We start from the raw sequence: 15620 nt of genomic DNA on the forward strand, positions 1-15620 counted from the left end.
GACAAAAGAAGACTGACGAACACGAGCCGGTTCGGGCGGGAAGACGGCCGCGCATGCGTGGTGCGCATGGACGCGCGAGGACTAGCAAAGGCTTTGCTAGTGAAGTTTCCGATTGGAGGGGCTGCCGTGGACGTCACCCATCAGTGAGAACAAGCAGCCTGCTTGTCCTCGGAGAATTGCTGCTACAACCCATGTTATTGCTCTGGTCATGCCAGCTGGGGAATGCTGCCTCACATTAGCACAGGTTAACATTTAGTAAACATGGACACTTAGTTAAATAGAAGCCCAAGAAGAGTAGTTGGCAAGTTGTGTTAGGGCACTAATTTGTATTATTTGCCACTTAATGTGTGTTAAAGAGCCTAACACTGGTTGAGGTAGCCCGATAATTCTGAGATGAAAACATGCAAATGCATGCAAACCAGCTCATTGCTATCTAAATACTATACTGTGGCTTCCAGTGTGCGTTATTCTTTTACCACCAGAGTGAGCAACTTGTGGTGGCACCTATCATAAATCGAGGTGAAGTAAAATCCTGCCTTTTACCACACCTTCAGAGCTTGATTAAGGCTAAAGCAAACTAAGAATGTGTCTAGGGCCTAAATGTTTAAAGGGGGGGGGGGGGGGGGGGGGGTCCTGTCAGATGTACTCAGGAGCTAGGATAGACAACTGTAATTATCTCTCTCAAGCCAGAAGGATGGCTAAAGTGTCGGATATTTTCAAGAGTTTGGCTCTCTACAGCTCCAATCCTCCTTCCTTCCAATGCAGAGACTGGTAGGATCCAGCCAATGGAAAGGCTTCTCTACACAGGAAGGAGGGGGCTGAGGGGAAGTCCAGGAAGTTGATGAAAACAGGAGATGGGATGTTCCTAACTAGTTCATTATATGGGCTGAAGCCAGTAGGCAGAGCTTGCCGCCATTTAGTGCACCCCAAACAATAGCAAACGTTATTGACAAAAATAGCAAAAGATTATTAGAAATAATGGACTGCTTATGAGTGGTCCATCTGTAAAAAGTCTAAACCTGATCCAGCTGGATCAGCAATGCCTTAAAAGGTGGACGACAAAAGATTTGTTTTCTTGTTTACTTACTTGATAGCTTTTAAATCTATTTGAAAGTTTCCCATATGTAGATATAAATATCGTGAAATAAAAAATTGAATATTACTAAAACAGGTTAAAGTTATTGTAGCTGGTAGAAACAGCAGTTATAAACTCTATATTTTGTGCTCATTTTTCTACACTGTTGTATACAAATACAGATCACCAAATTTCAGTGAGGATATCCTGTTTCCTTCATCTTTAATGTTGTTGTTGTAATTTGCATTGGGATGCCTTGTGCTATAAAGATGGAATAGAATACAATTAAATGAAAGTAAAATTAAACTCTCCTTTCACTGGGATACATGGAATCACATCTTCACCTCATCTGTTATATAAGTTTACATTTTAGATACACAAATGGATTATTCTGTTTTTAGGCATGTTTCAGGGAGAAGTGGTTTTATAAGTCAAAATAAAAATATTTTGTTTAATTCAGATCTCTTTGTGTAAACATAACTAGATGAGCTATAAGGCCCTAATGCAGTCCATTGGTTTCTTATATTTTGTTTTTGTGATGACTTATACTGTGCCAAAACTGAAAACTCTTCTCTTCTATCTGGTCAATAATAAAAGGAGCTCATTGTGAACATATCCACCCTAAAAGATTGTTTTCCTGGATGTACATGAGGAATTGTGATATTGAATATATAAGTGTATGTTTGTGTCGCTAGTCATGCATCCAAAGGTTATATAATTCTTTCAAGAGAGCCAGTTAATCGTTTAACTTATTAGTGGAACATAACCACAGAGGCATGGTATGGTCTCATTTTCAATATGGTAATACTAGGGCCCAGCTAATGAACAGGTTATTTTGAGTTAGTCTTCACTGGACCAAACTTGCTTTCATTGTGCCATCACCATCCAGCTGAATAGGCAATGCCTTAATAGGTGGAGAATAAAGGATTTTAATTTTGTCTCACATTATCCCAAGCAAATTTGGTTTCAATGTGGCTTACATTTGAAAATACAGTGAGACAGAATTCAGTTATATCATTGGAGCAAATACATGGATATGACTGAAACATTTATCAATGATGAGATTACCATATATACCCAGCTGGGCATTCAAATGTCTTTCCTTTAATGATGCCGTATGTTCAGAAATCATAGTCATAAGTATAGACAGTTATTCAAATATTATCACATGCATACACCAGAATAGGCACCCTTACACACACTGTAAAAGTAAACAACAACTTCTACAGAGTACATCCAAAATTTAATCTTTATTTTCTCATTTCCATCTTCCAAAATTCCAGACAGCAGATCTATAGTTCAGCAGGACCCAAAGCAGTCCAAAGCAAGTAAAAACAAAACAAACCCAAAACTAAAAACAAACAAACAAACAAACAACAACAACAACACACTTTATACCTAATTGTTCAATTACCTTAGGATTCACCTTTCGGTTTAAAAAGCAAAACTATGTGCACGTAAGGACTGGATAAATGAATTAAAACAAATGCCCTTAACATGTAATATTTGGTATCAATAGTGAAACAGTGATGGAATATTCACACAGCAAGCAGCCTGAGCAAACAGATTTATTTTCCATTGACATAATAAACTTTCAATGAACTTGGCAGCTAACAGTGGTGCTGAAATGGATATTGTTGGCACATTTAGATTGCCTCTGGACAGAGTTTCTGTATGAAGTAAGCCTCTACAGCAGTTGGGCCTCCTGGAAAGCTGGAGGATTTTACCTCCCCGATTAGTGCAATTTCACTTTTATTTCCACACTCACTGGAGCTATTTGCATACTGATTTTCTTTTGATTTCCAAAGCATTATTTTTACTGTTGACAGATGCAGAGATAAGGGTAATGAAAATTCCAGATCCTGCCCTGGTGGTGGCAAGTCTGGGTGGAGGAGTTCCAGGTTGATTCCGGATGCTGAGTTCAAGTTATTTATTATTATTATTAACATTTGTATAGCGCTACCAGACACACGCAGCGCTGAACACCTGACACAGATATTCCCTGCTCGACAGAGCTTACAATCTAAAAATACAGACAGACAAGACAATTAAGGGCGAGGAAAGTACTGAACAAAGATAGGGGGATTGAGTAGTGGTTAGGAGCCAAAAGCAGTGTTGAAAAGGTGGGTTTTCAGCAATAGATATGAAAACAGTAGAGATGGATCTAGGTGTACAGGCTCAGGAAGTCCATTCCAAGCATAAGGTGCTGCGAGGGAAAAGGAACGAAGCTTGGAATTAGCAGTGGAGGAGAAGGGGGATGACAAGAGAGATTTGTCCAGCGAGCGAGTTTACCGGGAGGAATGTAGGGAGAGATGAGAGAGGAGAGGTAAAGGGGGGCTGCAGAATGGATGCATTTAAAGGTCAGTAAGAGAAGTTTGAACTGTAGCGGAAGCGGACAGGGAGCCAAGTGAAGTGACTTGAGGAGTAAGCTAGTGTGGGTAAAACGATTTTGGTGGAAAATAAGTCGTGCTGCAGAATTTTGGACAGACTGGAGAGGAGAGAGATGGTTGAGCGGAAGACCTGTGAGAAGCAAATTGCAATAATCCAAGCAAGAGTTGACAAGGGTTTGGATAAGGGTTGGATAAGGGTTCTGGTAGCGTATTCAGAGAGGAAGGGGTGAATTTTGCTAATGTTGTAGACAAAGAAGCGACAGGTTTTGGCCGTCTGCTTGATGTTGGCGGAAAAGGAGAGGGAGGAATCAAAGATGACTCCTAGGTTGCGAGCAGATGAGACAGGGAGGATGAGGGTGCCATCTACTGAAATAGCGAATGGGTGGGGGAGGGGTGAGGTGGGAATAAGTAGACAGAATATTTAAAGCTAAAACAGATTGCTGAAACTCAATTACTGTGAGTGGTCCTGAAGGTGTTATGAAGGGCCATATCTTTCTGTACACTGCCAGACAAAAGAAATTCAGTATGCTGAGATTTTGTTGCTTACACAGGTGGATGTGGGATACAAGGACACATGAAACGTAGCTAGACTACTGCAAAGCCCTGCACATTCATGAAACCAAAAAAGAATTTGCACTAACTCCACCTATTTCACAATGTTGCAGCATGACTGATAATAATGTTTAAATAAATAAACCCTTTTAACAAGACATTCTATACCACTCTGACTAGCAGAGTGGTGTACAGGCTAAAACAGAGGAAAGTAAGAAAGGAACTCCATTAAAAATATAGGAAAGCATGACAATCACACCAAGAGTCGAAAAAGGGGACAGGAAAATAGGGAGTAGGAGAGGTAATGGTGGGCAGGGGGATATCAATCAAAATATTGTAAAAGGTAGGATTGTGTAGCTGGTGCTAACAGTCAGAGAGTCTCTCTGAACTCCTGTTGAAAAAGCCAAGTTTTTAGCTCAACGTTGAAGTTCTTGAAAGAAATATTGATACAGAGAGAGAGAGAGAGAGAGAGAGAAGAAGAAGAAGAAGATTGTTAGTGTGAGGGAGAGGAAGAAATACACACTTCATTGTGCAGAATACAGGTAGGCTAGCCTTGGACCGGGTAAAACCAGTTAATAAGGAATGATTAGGCAGAAAAGATAGTCAGGAACACCAATTTGGAGAGCCTTGAAGGTAAGCAAATGCAACTTTATAAATAATCTGTTGTTCAACAGGAAGTCAATGATATTTTTTCAGTAGAGATGAGATGTGGTCTCATAGATGAGCATGACGTATGAACCCGTATTCTGGACAATTTGTAGGTTACACAGTGTGGTATGAGGTAGACCGGTGTAGACAGTATTGCAATAATTAAGACAAGAAGTAAAAAAGGATTAATGCATGGAATTTTGAGATGTCAAAGAGGTGTGTATTGAATTGCTCTGAGTTGATGGAAAACCAAAAAAAAAACTAACCTTAGTTAAATGCATGACTTGTGGCTGAAAAGAGAGAAAAGAATGCAGGATAATGCCTAAATATCAAAAACTGGATACTGGGATGATTAATGTGCTGAAGAGAGTAACAGGGGATGGATGGGGCAGAGCTGCATTAGAGAACCAGGATGCAACATTTTTCTCAGTATTAGGTACTAAAAGATGGTCTCTAAGCCAGCTGGCAACTGATTTGAGACAAGCATGAAGTGGAGAATGGGAAGGCGAAGATGGAGAGGTAGGGTATAATAGAAGAATGTCATCTGTGTACAAGTAAACCGATGAAGGAAGCAAGAGGACTCAAAAAAAGATTAAAAAGAAGAGGTGAGAGGATTGAACCTTGGGGTACCCCACAAGGCAAATCCCTTTGTTCACGAGGTATGAGAGAGAATAACCTGGAATGAGAGGTGGGATACAAAAGAAGTAAACCAAGACAGAGCCGTACCTGAAATTCCTAGAGAAAACAGATGAGCACATAGAAAGGAGTTGTTAACCAAGCCAAAGCTGCAGAGAGGTCTAAAGAAATGGCTAAGACAGTGTTATGTTGATCAAAGTCAAAGTGCAGCTCACTGATGAGAGCAGTCATGACGATTTCTGTACTATAATGTGCTCAAAATTATGGATTGCCAAGGATGGAGTGCCAGTATTTCTCTGAAAAAGATGTAAGCTGAGTGAACACAATTTTTTCAACGAACTTTGGAGCTATAACAGAGGTTAGAGATGGGACGATAATGGTTAAGGGAGATCCAGGGTGGGTTTTTTTTTTCAAAATGGGGCAAACTATTGCCTGCTTCCATAGATCAGGGACCCTGGCCAACTAAGGTTGATCAGAGATAACAAATTTAGGAGCGGACCTAACTCTGGTATTTTTAACCAGGAGGATGAGAGACGATCACACGGGCAATAAGTAGTCTTCATGGATGACATAGTTTTTGAAGAGGAAAGGGTTGAGGTATCGAAGAAGACTAAGAGGAAAAAACAACATAAGAGTGAGGAGAGGAAGCTATATTGAGAATTGGGAGTCATTGTTACTGTTACATATTATTTCTATTCTGCAACAACCTATTTATTCAGTACGGATTACAATTTTAAGAGGTTGAACACAATGGGCCAAATTTGATAAATGGTGCATTAAAAATCAGCACCAAAAAACCACGCGGTTAGCATGATTCCATAAACTATGCCTAAGGTTAGGCGTAGCTTATAGAATATGCTTACATGCTGTTATTCCATCTAAAATTTAGACACACTCATTTAGGCCACCTAAAACCAGGCCTAAATACCTGCACCTAAGTTAGGCGCAGATCGGTGTATTCCATAATAGTGTGCATAGTTTTTTGAAACGCCTACAACCTGCCCATTCAGTGTCCATGGCCCACCCCATTTTTGACTGTATGCATTAGAATTAAAGTGCACTGAGTTGTAGAAAACGCCTAGAAAGTTGTGCACGTAAATTGAAATTAGTGCTAATTTGTTAAGTACCAAATATTGGTGCTGATTGGCTTGTAATCAATTAAGCTGTGCTGAATTTGGCCATGTGGCCAAAGTAGCGCAAATAATTTAAGGTATAATATATATAATTTAGAGGAATACCTCCAAGAATTAAATTAGCATATAAAGAAATAAAAAACCCAACTATCTATAAAGGTATTTTATAAAAAAAAACAAGTTTTAAGATGGTGATGAAATCATGAAGTCTTTAGTTGTTCGAAAATATTCTGTCAGCGAGTTCCAAATGGTTGATGCTCGGTAATACATAGAGTAAAGATTCTACGTGATTTTATCCCTTTAACTGTCAGAAAGAGTAGTATCATTTGATTTCTAGTTTTACCAATAGAGTTTTTATGGAGAAGAAATCGCTCTGTCAGATAAGTAAGAGGGGGCCAAACCAGTCAAGATCTTAAAAATGATGATACACAATTTAAAATGGGACCTTGCCTCAGCTGGAAGCCAATGCAACTCCATAAGCAATGGGGTTATCGAATCAAACTTAAAAGCGAGATCAACTGAGCTGCTGCACTCTGATCAGTTGAACTTTCTCTAACAGCATACTTAAACATCCTACATAAATAACATTGCAATAATCTAATCTAGATAGGACTAGAGCTTGACCAGCAATCTGAAATTTGTACTATCAAAAAATTTACAAATTGTGAGCTGCAGGAGGGCTGGGCAAGACTCAGGCGCAGATGCGCAAAGCCTAACGACCTGGCAATGTGGTTTTTATACCACTTCTAGCCTGTTTAGTGAGCAAGGAATAAAACGAGACATGCTCAAAGGGTTCTCCGATCACTTTTCCTATCACGGTAGCAGCTAATGAAAATGGAATGCAAAGCTATTATATGAGCTAATTACTAAGAAATGTGCATGCAAGGTGATGCACAGCCTTTTCCGACCCGATGCACAGAAGCAATCACTAGCTTTCCACAGGAAAACTTAACGGGTGGTCAGGAGCTGTCGATGATGCATATGACAGCCGAAACAATAGAGGGAAGAGGTGTTTTTTTTGTATATCCACAGTTAGCAGTGTTATATTTGTGCAGATTTTTTCTCCTGGTAAAGGGTCACTACAACAGACATTTCAGTACACACTGTACCTTAGTCATCACTTTTAAATCGATTTGAAATCAGCTGTTCTAGCATGAGTGAGGACCCAGGGGTGGGAAGCAGCTGAATGTTTCAGGATTACTCCACCCCCCCAGGAGACTGCAGTACATATATTGCTTGTCTGCTGTCAGGTTCTGATCTGTCCATGGGCTCAAAGTAGCAGTTGCCTTTGCAATCCTCCATGCCACCACTCTTCTTCTGCCTCCGCTGCTACATTCTCAAAATCGTCTGGCTGAGCACCACAATCAGCAAGTGCAGGCTTCCAGCATCACAGTTTTTGAAAAGGAAAAAAAAAATGCTATGCCAGCTTAGGACAAGATGCGTGTATGAGAGCTGTCTGTAGCATGCACAGAGCAGCCATGCTTAGTGATGGGCTGTATGGCCCATGCTCAGCTGGCCGACTGGCTTCCCCCATATTGCATGCAAATGAGCTGGGTCACAAAAGCAATGAGCAGCTTTTGCATGTGATTCTCTTTGGGAATCTATCTGTATTTCAAAATCAGAAATTTTTACTAATTTGAAAAAATGGATGGATTCTTAATGGTGATCTTAGTGCATCTGGGCCTAAGAGTGAGTTCACTAAGGTATCTACCTTATTGAGAAAAAACAAAGAGAGCTTTAGCTGAAGGAGATTTGTGTAATCTATTTGTAAATAGAAAAGAGATCTTTAGAAGGATTAGAAGATGCAAGCAGCTTGACCACATCGCACCTTTCCTGAAAAAACTGCACTGGCTACTAGTACCCTCTGATCCCAATTGACCACAACCTCTCCAACAGTAAGTTGGGATCAATAAAATCAAATGTAGCTGTTAAAAATAAAGAATGATGAGGAGAACCATTTTTTCTGCATCAAGCTTCTCATAGATCTCTGAAGTCCAATGAAGATATTCTTTCAACACAATCTTCACATGCAGGGTACAGTTGACAATAAAACCCAACATAGGCTGTGTTTAGCACGCATGCCTTCACTAGACTGAGACTTTGATTCTAGCAGTCTTTGCTATCTTTGAGATCAGCATGGAGTTTATTTAAGATGTTCTCTCTATAATTTTGATTTTTGTTTTGTCTCCTTGTGTTTTAATTATCTTGCCAGTTTCCCAGTGTACGGATAGTTTTTAGCCATGTCCCCTGAAACTGCTGATGTTACTACTGATACTAGAATATGATTGACCCCCTTCCTTTATCTTTGAGATCAGCATGGCTTTTGTTTCACAGGTATGCAGAAGCAGGTTATGCTCCTTAGTGTACTCCTTGGGGTGCAACTTGAGGCCTTCATATCCTTGTTTTTGTTCTATTCTATATGGGGACTTATAATCTGCCTTTAAACCTTAAGGTGAAAGCAGAGTACAGATTAAGATACTTCCTAAGAGCAAGGAGTTTACATAATTGTCATTATAAACTATAACATCAAATAAAATTACATCATTTAATAAGATCAAAGCACTTATCTAGTAGTTTCTTACGAAAAATAATATAAGAAGCTGTAGTTTGTAAATCTATTTTGTTGAACTTTTTTTGATTTGAGGGGTCCTTGACTATTTGTGTATGCAGTTCTGGTTATTGCATTTCAAAAAAATATAGCAGAACTAGAAAAGGTTCAGAGAAAGGTAATACACATGATAAGAAAATGGAACACATCTCTTATGTACAAAGGATAAACTTTTCAGCCCGGAAGAGAGATGACTAAGAGGGCATATGATAGTAGTTATAAAATAATGACTGGGGTGGAATGGTTAATAACAACCAGCACACTAAAACAAATCATAAAAGTATTTTCCACTCAGAGCGTAACTAAACTGTGGAATCTGTACACAGAGGATAGGGTCAAGGTGACTAATACAGCAGGGTTCAAAAGAGGCCTGTGCAAATTCCTTGAGGAAAAATCCATAACAATTATTAGCCAAGTACACTTGGGAAATTGAGCTATGAGAAACTGGATCTACTTTTTTTTTTTTAGAATTACTGGGTACTTGTGAGTTAGCACAGCTTCTCTAATGTTCTTATAGCTCTATCCACTATAAATAAATAACTTTCCTGAACTGATGCGTTCTGACATGTTTTCAAATAGCCACTTGCTTTTTATTTAGTTACTGTGCAACATGGTATGACCTAGTGAATCCTCCATTTGAGATCCCTAGTGGTAGAACCCAGAGTAGATATGGACATGCCCTGAATGCTCAGAGACAGGAGAAGTCCAAAAGGAACTTTTCTAACAGCTTGCTAGGAAAAGTGGAAAGCATTAAGTAGGGGAACATTATCTTGCTCCCATGGAGGGCAAATTTATTTTCCTGATTGGTTATATGGAACCATTCCTTTCAGAATTTTCAGCTTGGAGGAGTATAGGAATCATAGATACAGAATAAGATACTGTGGGAGATCCTTTCAGGTATATAACGAGAGAAAGAACAGACAGAGATTAAAGTCAGCATTACCAGGTTACAGTAGAGGAACTTATCCTAAGGTGATATTAATTGTACAAAAGAAGAATAAAGCTAGGACTTCTGTGTTGAAAGAAATAACTGTAAAATTGTTATTGAGAGGTGAAGAGTATAAAACAAATTGGGTTAATACAAATCTGAAGGAAGTCATTTCAACTGAAAACTTCTAAGAACTGCTTAAAACTCATTGGCTTTCATAGAAAAGCAAACTGTTTGTTTTTCTATGAAAGCCAATGAGTTTTAAGCAGTTTAAGGAAATTCTTTTGTAAATTAATTAAAACATTAGAACTATAACAGTTGGGAATTTCCGCCATTATGTAAACTTAGGGAAACAATTTGGACCAAATTCTATAAATGGCACCTAAAAAATCAGTGCTGAGCACACCCCCCCCCCCCCCATGTTTAGCGCTATTCTATAAACCTTGCATAGTTAGGAACGGATTATAAAATACGCATAGCACCTGTCCCCATACTAAAATTTAGGTAGGACCATTTACACCAATGAAAACCTAGTGTAAATGCTTGCAAATAACTTAGAGTAGATCGGGCGTATTAAATAACAGCGTGCTTAATTTTCAGGAATGCCCATGTCCCTCCTATGACAACACCCACTTGTGATCCTCACATTGAATTTAAATACACCACTTTACAGAATACACTTAGAAAGCTCTGTGTGTAAATTCTAATTAGTGCCAATTAGTACTAATTGCTTGTTAGTGGCCAATTATTGGCAATCATTGGCTTGTTAAGCAATTTCACTGCACACACAAATTGGCTAGGCACATCGATTTGTGCATGCAACTTTAGTCGTCGTTTATACAATCCGGGGGTTTGTGTATAAGCCACAAATAGAATCAATACCGTTGTAATACACCATCTGACCACAGAACATACAGAGCTAATCAGAAACATCCACACGTACATATAGCTGGTAATTTTAAATAAGTTTAAAAAGGCTAGAGAAATTTTTTTTTTTTTGGGGGGGGCAGGGGAAATAAATTAGGTTTTCCATCTAAAGAGGTTTGATTTATGCAGATTAGACTTATTGCTCTCACTAATACAGTTTTTTTAAAGAAACAATTGTGACGTTATCAGATGTATCATGACTTTATGTTTTCTCTATATCTACCGATCAATTAAATAACAAACAGGCCCTGTTTACTAAGCCACGTTGTAAGCACACTAATGTTTTCACAGCATGCTAAAAATTAGCGCTAACACTAGAGACACCCATAGGAATATATGGGTGTCTCTAGCATTAGCACTCGATAATTTTTAGAAGCATGCTAAAAATGCTATCACGCCTTAGTAAACAGGGCCCAACATCTTTATAGCAATCTATATTTTCAGCATCTCATAAGATATGCAGAAATGTTTGTACAGATATCACAGATTTAAGTTTCACTGGAAACAAGAGAAAAGCTAGGACCTTACCATTAAGTACCCCGGAGATTGTCTGTTGATGCTGCCTGTTTCAGTGCTTGTTCTGCTTGTTCTCTTCTCTTTGACTCAAATTCCAGAGCCTCTTGCAATTTCCTTTTTGCTTTTTTTTCTTTCTTTAGTCTTTTTTGAACTATTGCTGCAAAACATAGCACAAATTGTTATATTCTTAAGTTTTCCTGCAATATTCTGAAAGCCATGTGATCATTTTTTCAGAATTAGCACAATCATCAATCTTACATAATACAGATTTGTAAACGTATCAATATTCCACGTTATTGGAAGCAAATATGCAAAGTGCATCATTATTTCAAATACTTTTTACTAATCTACAGTGGTGGAAATAAGTATTTGATCCCTTGCTGATTTTGTAAGTTTGCCCACTGACAAAGACATGAGCAGCCCATAATTGAAGGGTAGGTTATTGGTAACAGTGAGAGATAGCACATCACAAATTAAATCCAGAAAATCACATTGTGGAAAGTATATGAATTTATTTGCATTCTGCAGAGGGAAATAAGTATTTAATCCCTCTGGCAAACAAGACCTAATACTTGGTGGCAAAACCCTTGTTGGCAAGCACAGCGGTCAGACGTCTTCTGTAGTTGATGATGAGGTTTGCACACATGTCAGGAGGAATTTGGGTCCACTCCTCTTTGCAGATCATCTCTAAATCATTAAGAGTTCTGGGCTGTCGCTTGGCAACTCGCAGCTTCAGCTCCCTCCATAAGTTTTTCAATGGGATTAAGGTCTGGTGACTGGCTAGGCCACTCCATGACCCTAATGTGCTTCTTCCTGAGCCACTCCTTTGTTGCCTTGGCTGTATGTTTTGGGTCATTGTCGTGCTGGAAGACCCAGCCACGACCCATTTTTAAGGCCCTGGCGGAGGGAAGGAGGTTGTCACTCAGAATTGTACGGTACATGGCCCCATCCATTCTCCCATTGATGCGGTGAAGTAGTCCTGTGCCCTTAGCAGAGAAACACCCCCAAAACATAACATTTCCACCTCCATGCTTGACAGTGGGGACGGTGTTCTTGGGTCATAGGCAGCATTTCTCTTCCTCCAAACACGGCGAGTTGAGTTCATGCCAAAGAGCTCAATTTTTGTCTCATCTGACCACAGCACCTTCTCCCAATCACTCTCGGCATCATCCAGGTGTTCACTGGCAAACTTCAGACGGGCCGTCACATGTGCCTTCCTGAGCAGGGGGACCTTGCGGGCACTGCAGGATTGCAATCCGTTATGTCGTAATGTGTTACCAATGGTTTTCGTGGTGACAGTGGTCCCAGCTGCCTTGAGATCATTGACAAGTTCCCCCCTTGTAGTTGTAGGCTGATTTCTAACCTTCCTCATGATCAAGGATACCCCACGAGGTGAGATTTTGCGTGGAGCCCCAGATCTTTGTCGATTGACAGTCATTTTGTACTTCTTCCATTTTCTTACTATGGCACCAACAGTTGTCTCCTTCTCGCCCAGCGTCTTACTGATGGTTTTGTAGCCCATTCCAGCCTTGTGCAGGTGTATGATCTTGTCCCTGACATCCTTAGACAGCTCCTTGCTCTTGGCCATTTTGTAGAGGTTAGAGTCTGACTGATTCACTGAGTCTGTGGACAGGTGTCTTTCATACAGGTGACCATTGCCGACAGCTGTCTGTCATGCAGGTAACGAGTTGATTTGGAGCATCTACCTGGTCTGTAGGGGCCAGATCTCTTACTGGTTGGTGGGGGATCAAATACTTATTTCCCTCTGCAGAATGCAAATAAATTCATATACTTTCCACAATGTGATTTTCCGGATTTAATTTGTGATGTGCTATCTCTCACTGTTACCAATAACCTACCCTTCAATTATGGGCTGCTCATGTCTTTGTCAGTGGGCAAACTTACAAAATCAGCAAGGGATCAAATACTTATTTCCACCACTGTATATCTATGGTAAGTTTCAAGTTTTATTCTTCTCAGCAGTTTAAAATAAAAACTAGATAGCTCAGAGTAGGAAAGAAAATGGGGGTTACATTTTTTAGGAAGATTCTTTGAAAATGGTAGATTAATCAACATTTATCTAACAATATTGCATATGATGCACAGCACTGGAAACCAACTACTGAAAGCAAAATTGCTTTTTTCACCTGCATAAAGGCTTGCTCCAAACATATTTACTAGCTACATTCTTCAAAATATTAACTTGCACTGTTGTTTCCTCTTCTGATTGTATTTCATGTTGTTTAAATACATTTATTAAAATATACTTTAGTTAAATATCTTCAAATCTTGCTTTTGTACTGATTATGCACACTGGTTTAAGAATCTCCTTCTTGGAGTATTCTCTTCAGTGCCTGGAATTATATTTATGTTTTATGGGTAATGGTGTGATTCTGGTATGGGTTTCTGATAAGGATCATCATGACACCATAACTTACAATGAGCGGCAAAGTAGAAGAACTTTCCAAAAAATTCAAACATTAATATTAAAAATACACATAACAAAATCAAAAGAAAGGTCTTAATAATAAAAAAGGATTGCAGGTAATGCTCCTTCAACATGCAGATGTAAGATGGAAAGAGACATTAGGTATATGCTTTTGTTATAATCTTCCCTTGATGAAAAAAATGGATCTCTGTCTATTTGTATGGCGTGGTATGTCCAAACGCCAGAGTGATCCTCTGAGGGTGACTGACAAATATGCATAAATATACATGCGGCCAGGCAACTTTGGTGCAGGCAGCCAGTACAAGAGGCATGTCAAGAAAATGCAGCATCAGCATTGTGCTAATCCTATTCTGCACTTTTAAAGGCACAAGGGTTTGTAACTTCATGGTAGTGGAATTGCCATGGCCCACAAGCTCCTGCACCTTTAAAAAATAGGGGGGATTGGATGAGACATCTCATTACTCAGCGACGGTAGTATGTTATAAAAAGAAGCGGTCATGAGAAGTAGTGGCAAGCATATTCCATGAGCAATGGAGAGACTAGCAGTCCAGGAGCATTGGCAGCTGCAATATGAGATATAGGGTGGAAGTGGCAGGTCCTTCTTTAAAGTGAGGAGGGGGAGGAAAAAGAGAAAGAGTGACTGCGAGGGGGGGAGGTGAGATAAAAGTGGAAAGAAGGGAGATAGACCAATAGAGAGAGGGAGACCACCTCATTTCCCCCTGGGCTAATCCCATACTGCACACTTCTAACATCCCCTTCATACATACTTCCCCTCTCCACACATACTTCTCACTGAACAGAGATACCCTGCATTGTCCTCATATATAAACTCCTTATTTCCAACATGCATACACTCTCCTTACCCACTCTCCCCGTCTTCTATTCCCCAACTCTTCTGTCCTCTTTTGGGGAACAGCACTGGCACTGGGGAATGGGGAGAGTGTTCAGTTCAAACCTGGAGAGGGGGAAGAGAGAATGTATGACCGCATATGTGTCTATACATATGTTTGTGTGAGAGGGAGACTGACTGAGTGGGGAGAGGAAGGAAGCAAGAACATATGGTGCTAATTCCTGTTAGTGGATGTGCAGGGAAGGAGGAAATCTCAACATCTGATCACCCAATCTGACTTCTGTAACCATAGGCGGTTGGTGGCCCAACTGTTTGGGGAGGCTACAGGGGGCGGGGTTAGGAGTGGGGCTTACATCCACAATTGTCTGACAACGCACAGAAAAAAAAAATAAGTACAACATCCCAAATGTGAAAAGTTAAAAGCACCACCCTAATTAGTGAGATTGAAGGTTAGCAAGTGAAAGTTTTCTTGCAGTGTATTCGGTATATAATTTTGTCATGGTGGAGAAGAGACTGAGTTCCAAGGAAGGGCTGCTGGTTATTGATAAGTAATGCTTCTATGTGCATGTAAAAATGGATTTATATATCATAAATTACATATTTTAAAAGTAAAAGCTTGGTTTGCTCACAAAATTTTAAAAATAATTCATCTCCCTTTTTAAATCCTGGTTTATTTCATGATTCACCAGAGAGGAATGAAGGCTCCTTATTTTATATAATTTTTTTTTTTTTTTTTTTGGGGGGGGGGGGGAATTCTAAGGACCCAATTCATCACGGTCTTTTCCCACAGACACAAAATGAGTGAAGAACCTTAGTGAATCCTAAGAGATCAGAGGCTTTCAAACCAAAGTAGCTATTATACAGAACGCTTTGAAAAAGAAAAGGAGAACAGGTTGGGTCTGATCCCC

General features: G+C 39.6%; 1 protein-coding gene across 5 annotated transcripts in view; it reads right to left on the reverse strand.

Moving 5' to 3' along the window:
• The window catches only part of DACH1 (dachshund family transcription factor 1), a 743295-nt gene that overhangs the window by 54352 nt on the left and 673323 nt on the right, over window positions 1-15620 (reverse strand). For 4 of the 5 annotated variants that reach the window (XR_003941906.1, XR_003941905.1, XR_003941904.1 and 1 more), the window contains one exon: window positions 11426-11570. Coding sequence is in view for 1 of the 5 variants with exons in the window: in XM_030200621.1 (XP_030056481.1) it covers window positions 10166-10174; window positions 11436-11570 (144 nt within the window). In the remaining 4 variants the exon portion in view is untranslated. Of the gene's footprint in view, window positions 1-10165; window positions 10175-11425; window positions 11571-15620 lie in introns of all 5 variants that reach the window. The other variant, XM_030200621.1, reaches the window with a different exon arrangement.

This window comes from Microcaecilia unicolor, chromosome 4 (genome assembly GCF_901765095.1).
Source record: "Microcaecilia unicolor chromosome 4, aMicUni1.1, whole genome shotgun sequence".
Lineage (NCBI taxonomy): Eukaryota > Metazoa > Chordata > Amphibia > Gymnophiona > Siphonopidae > Microcaecilia > Microcaecilia unicolor.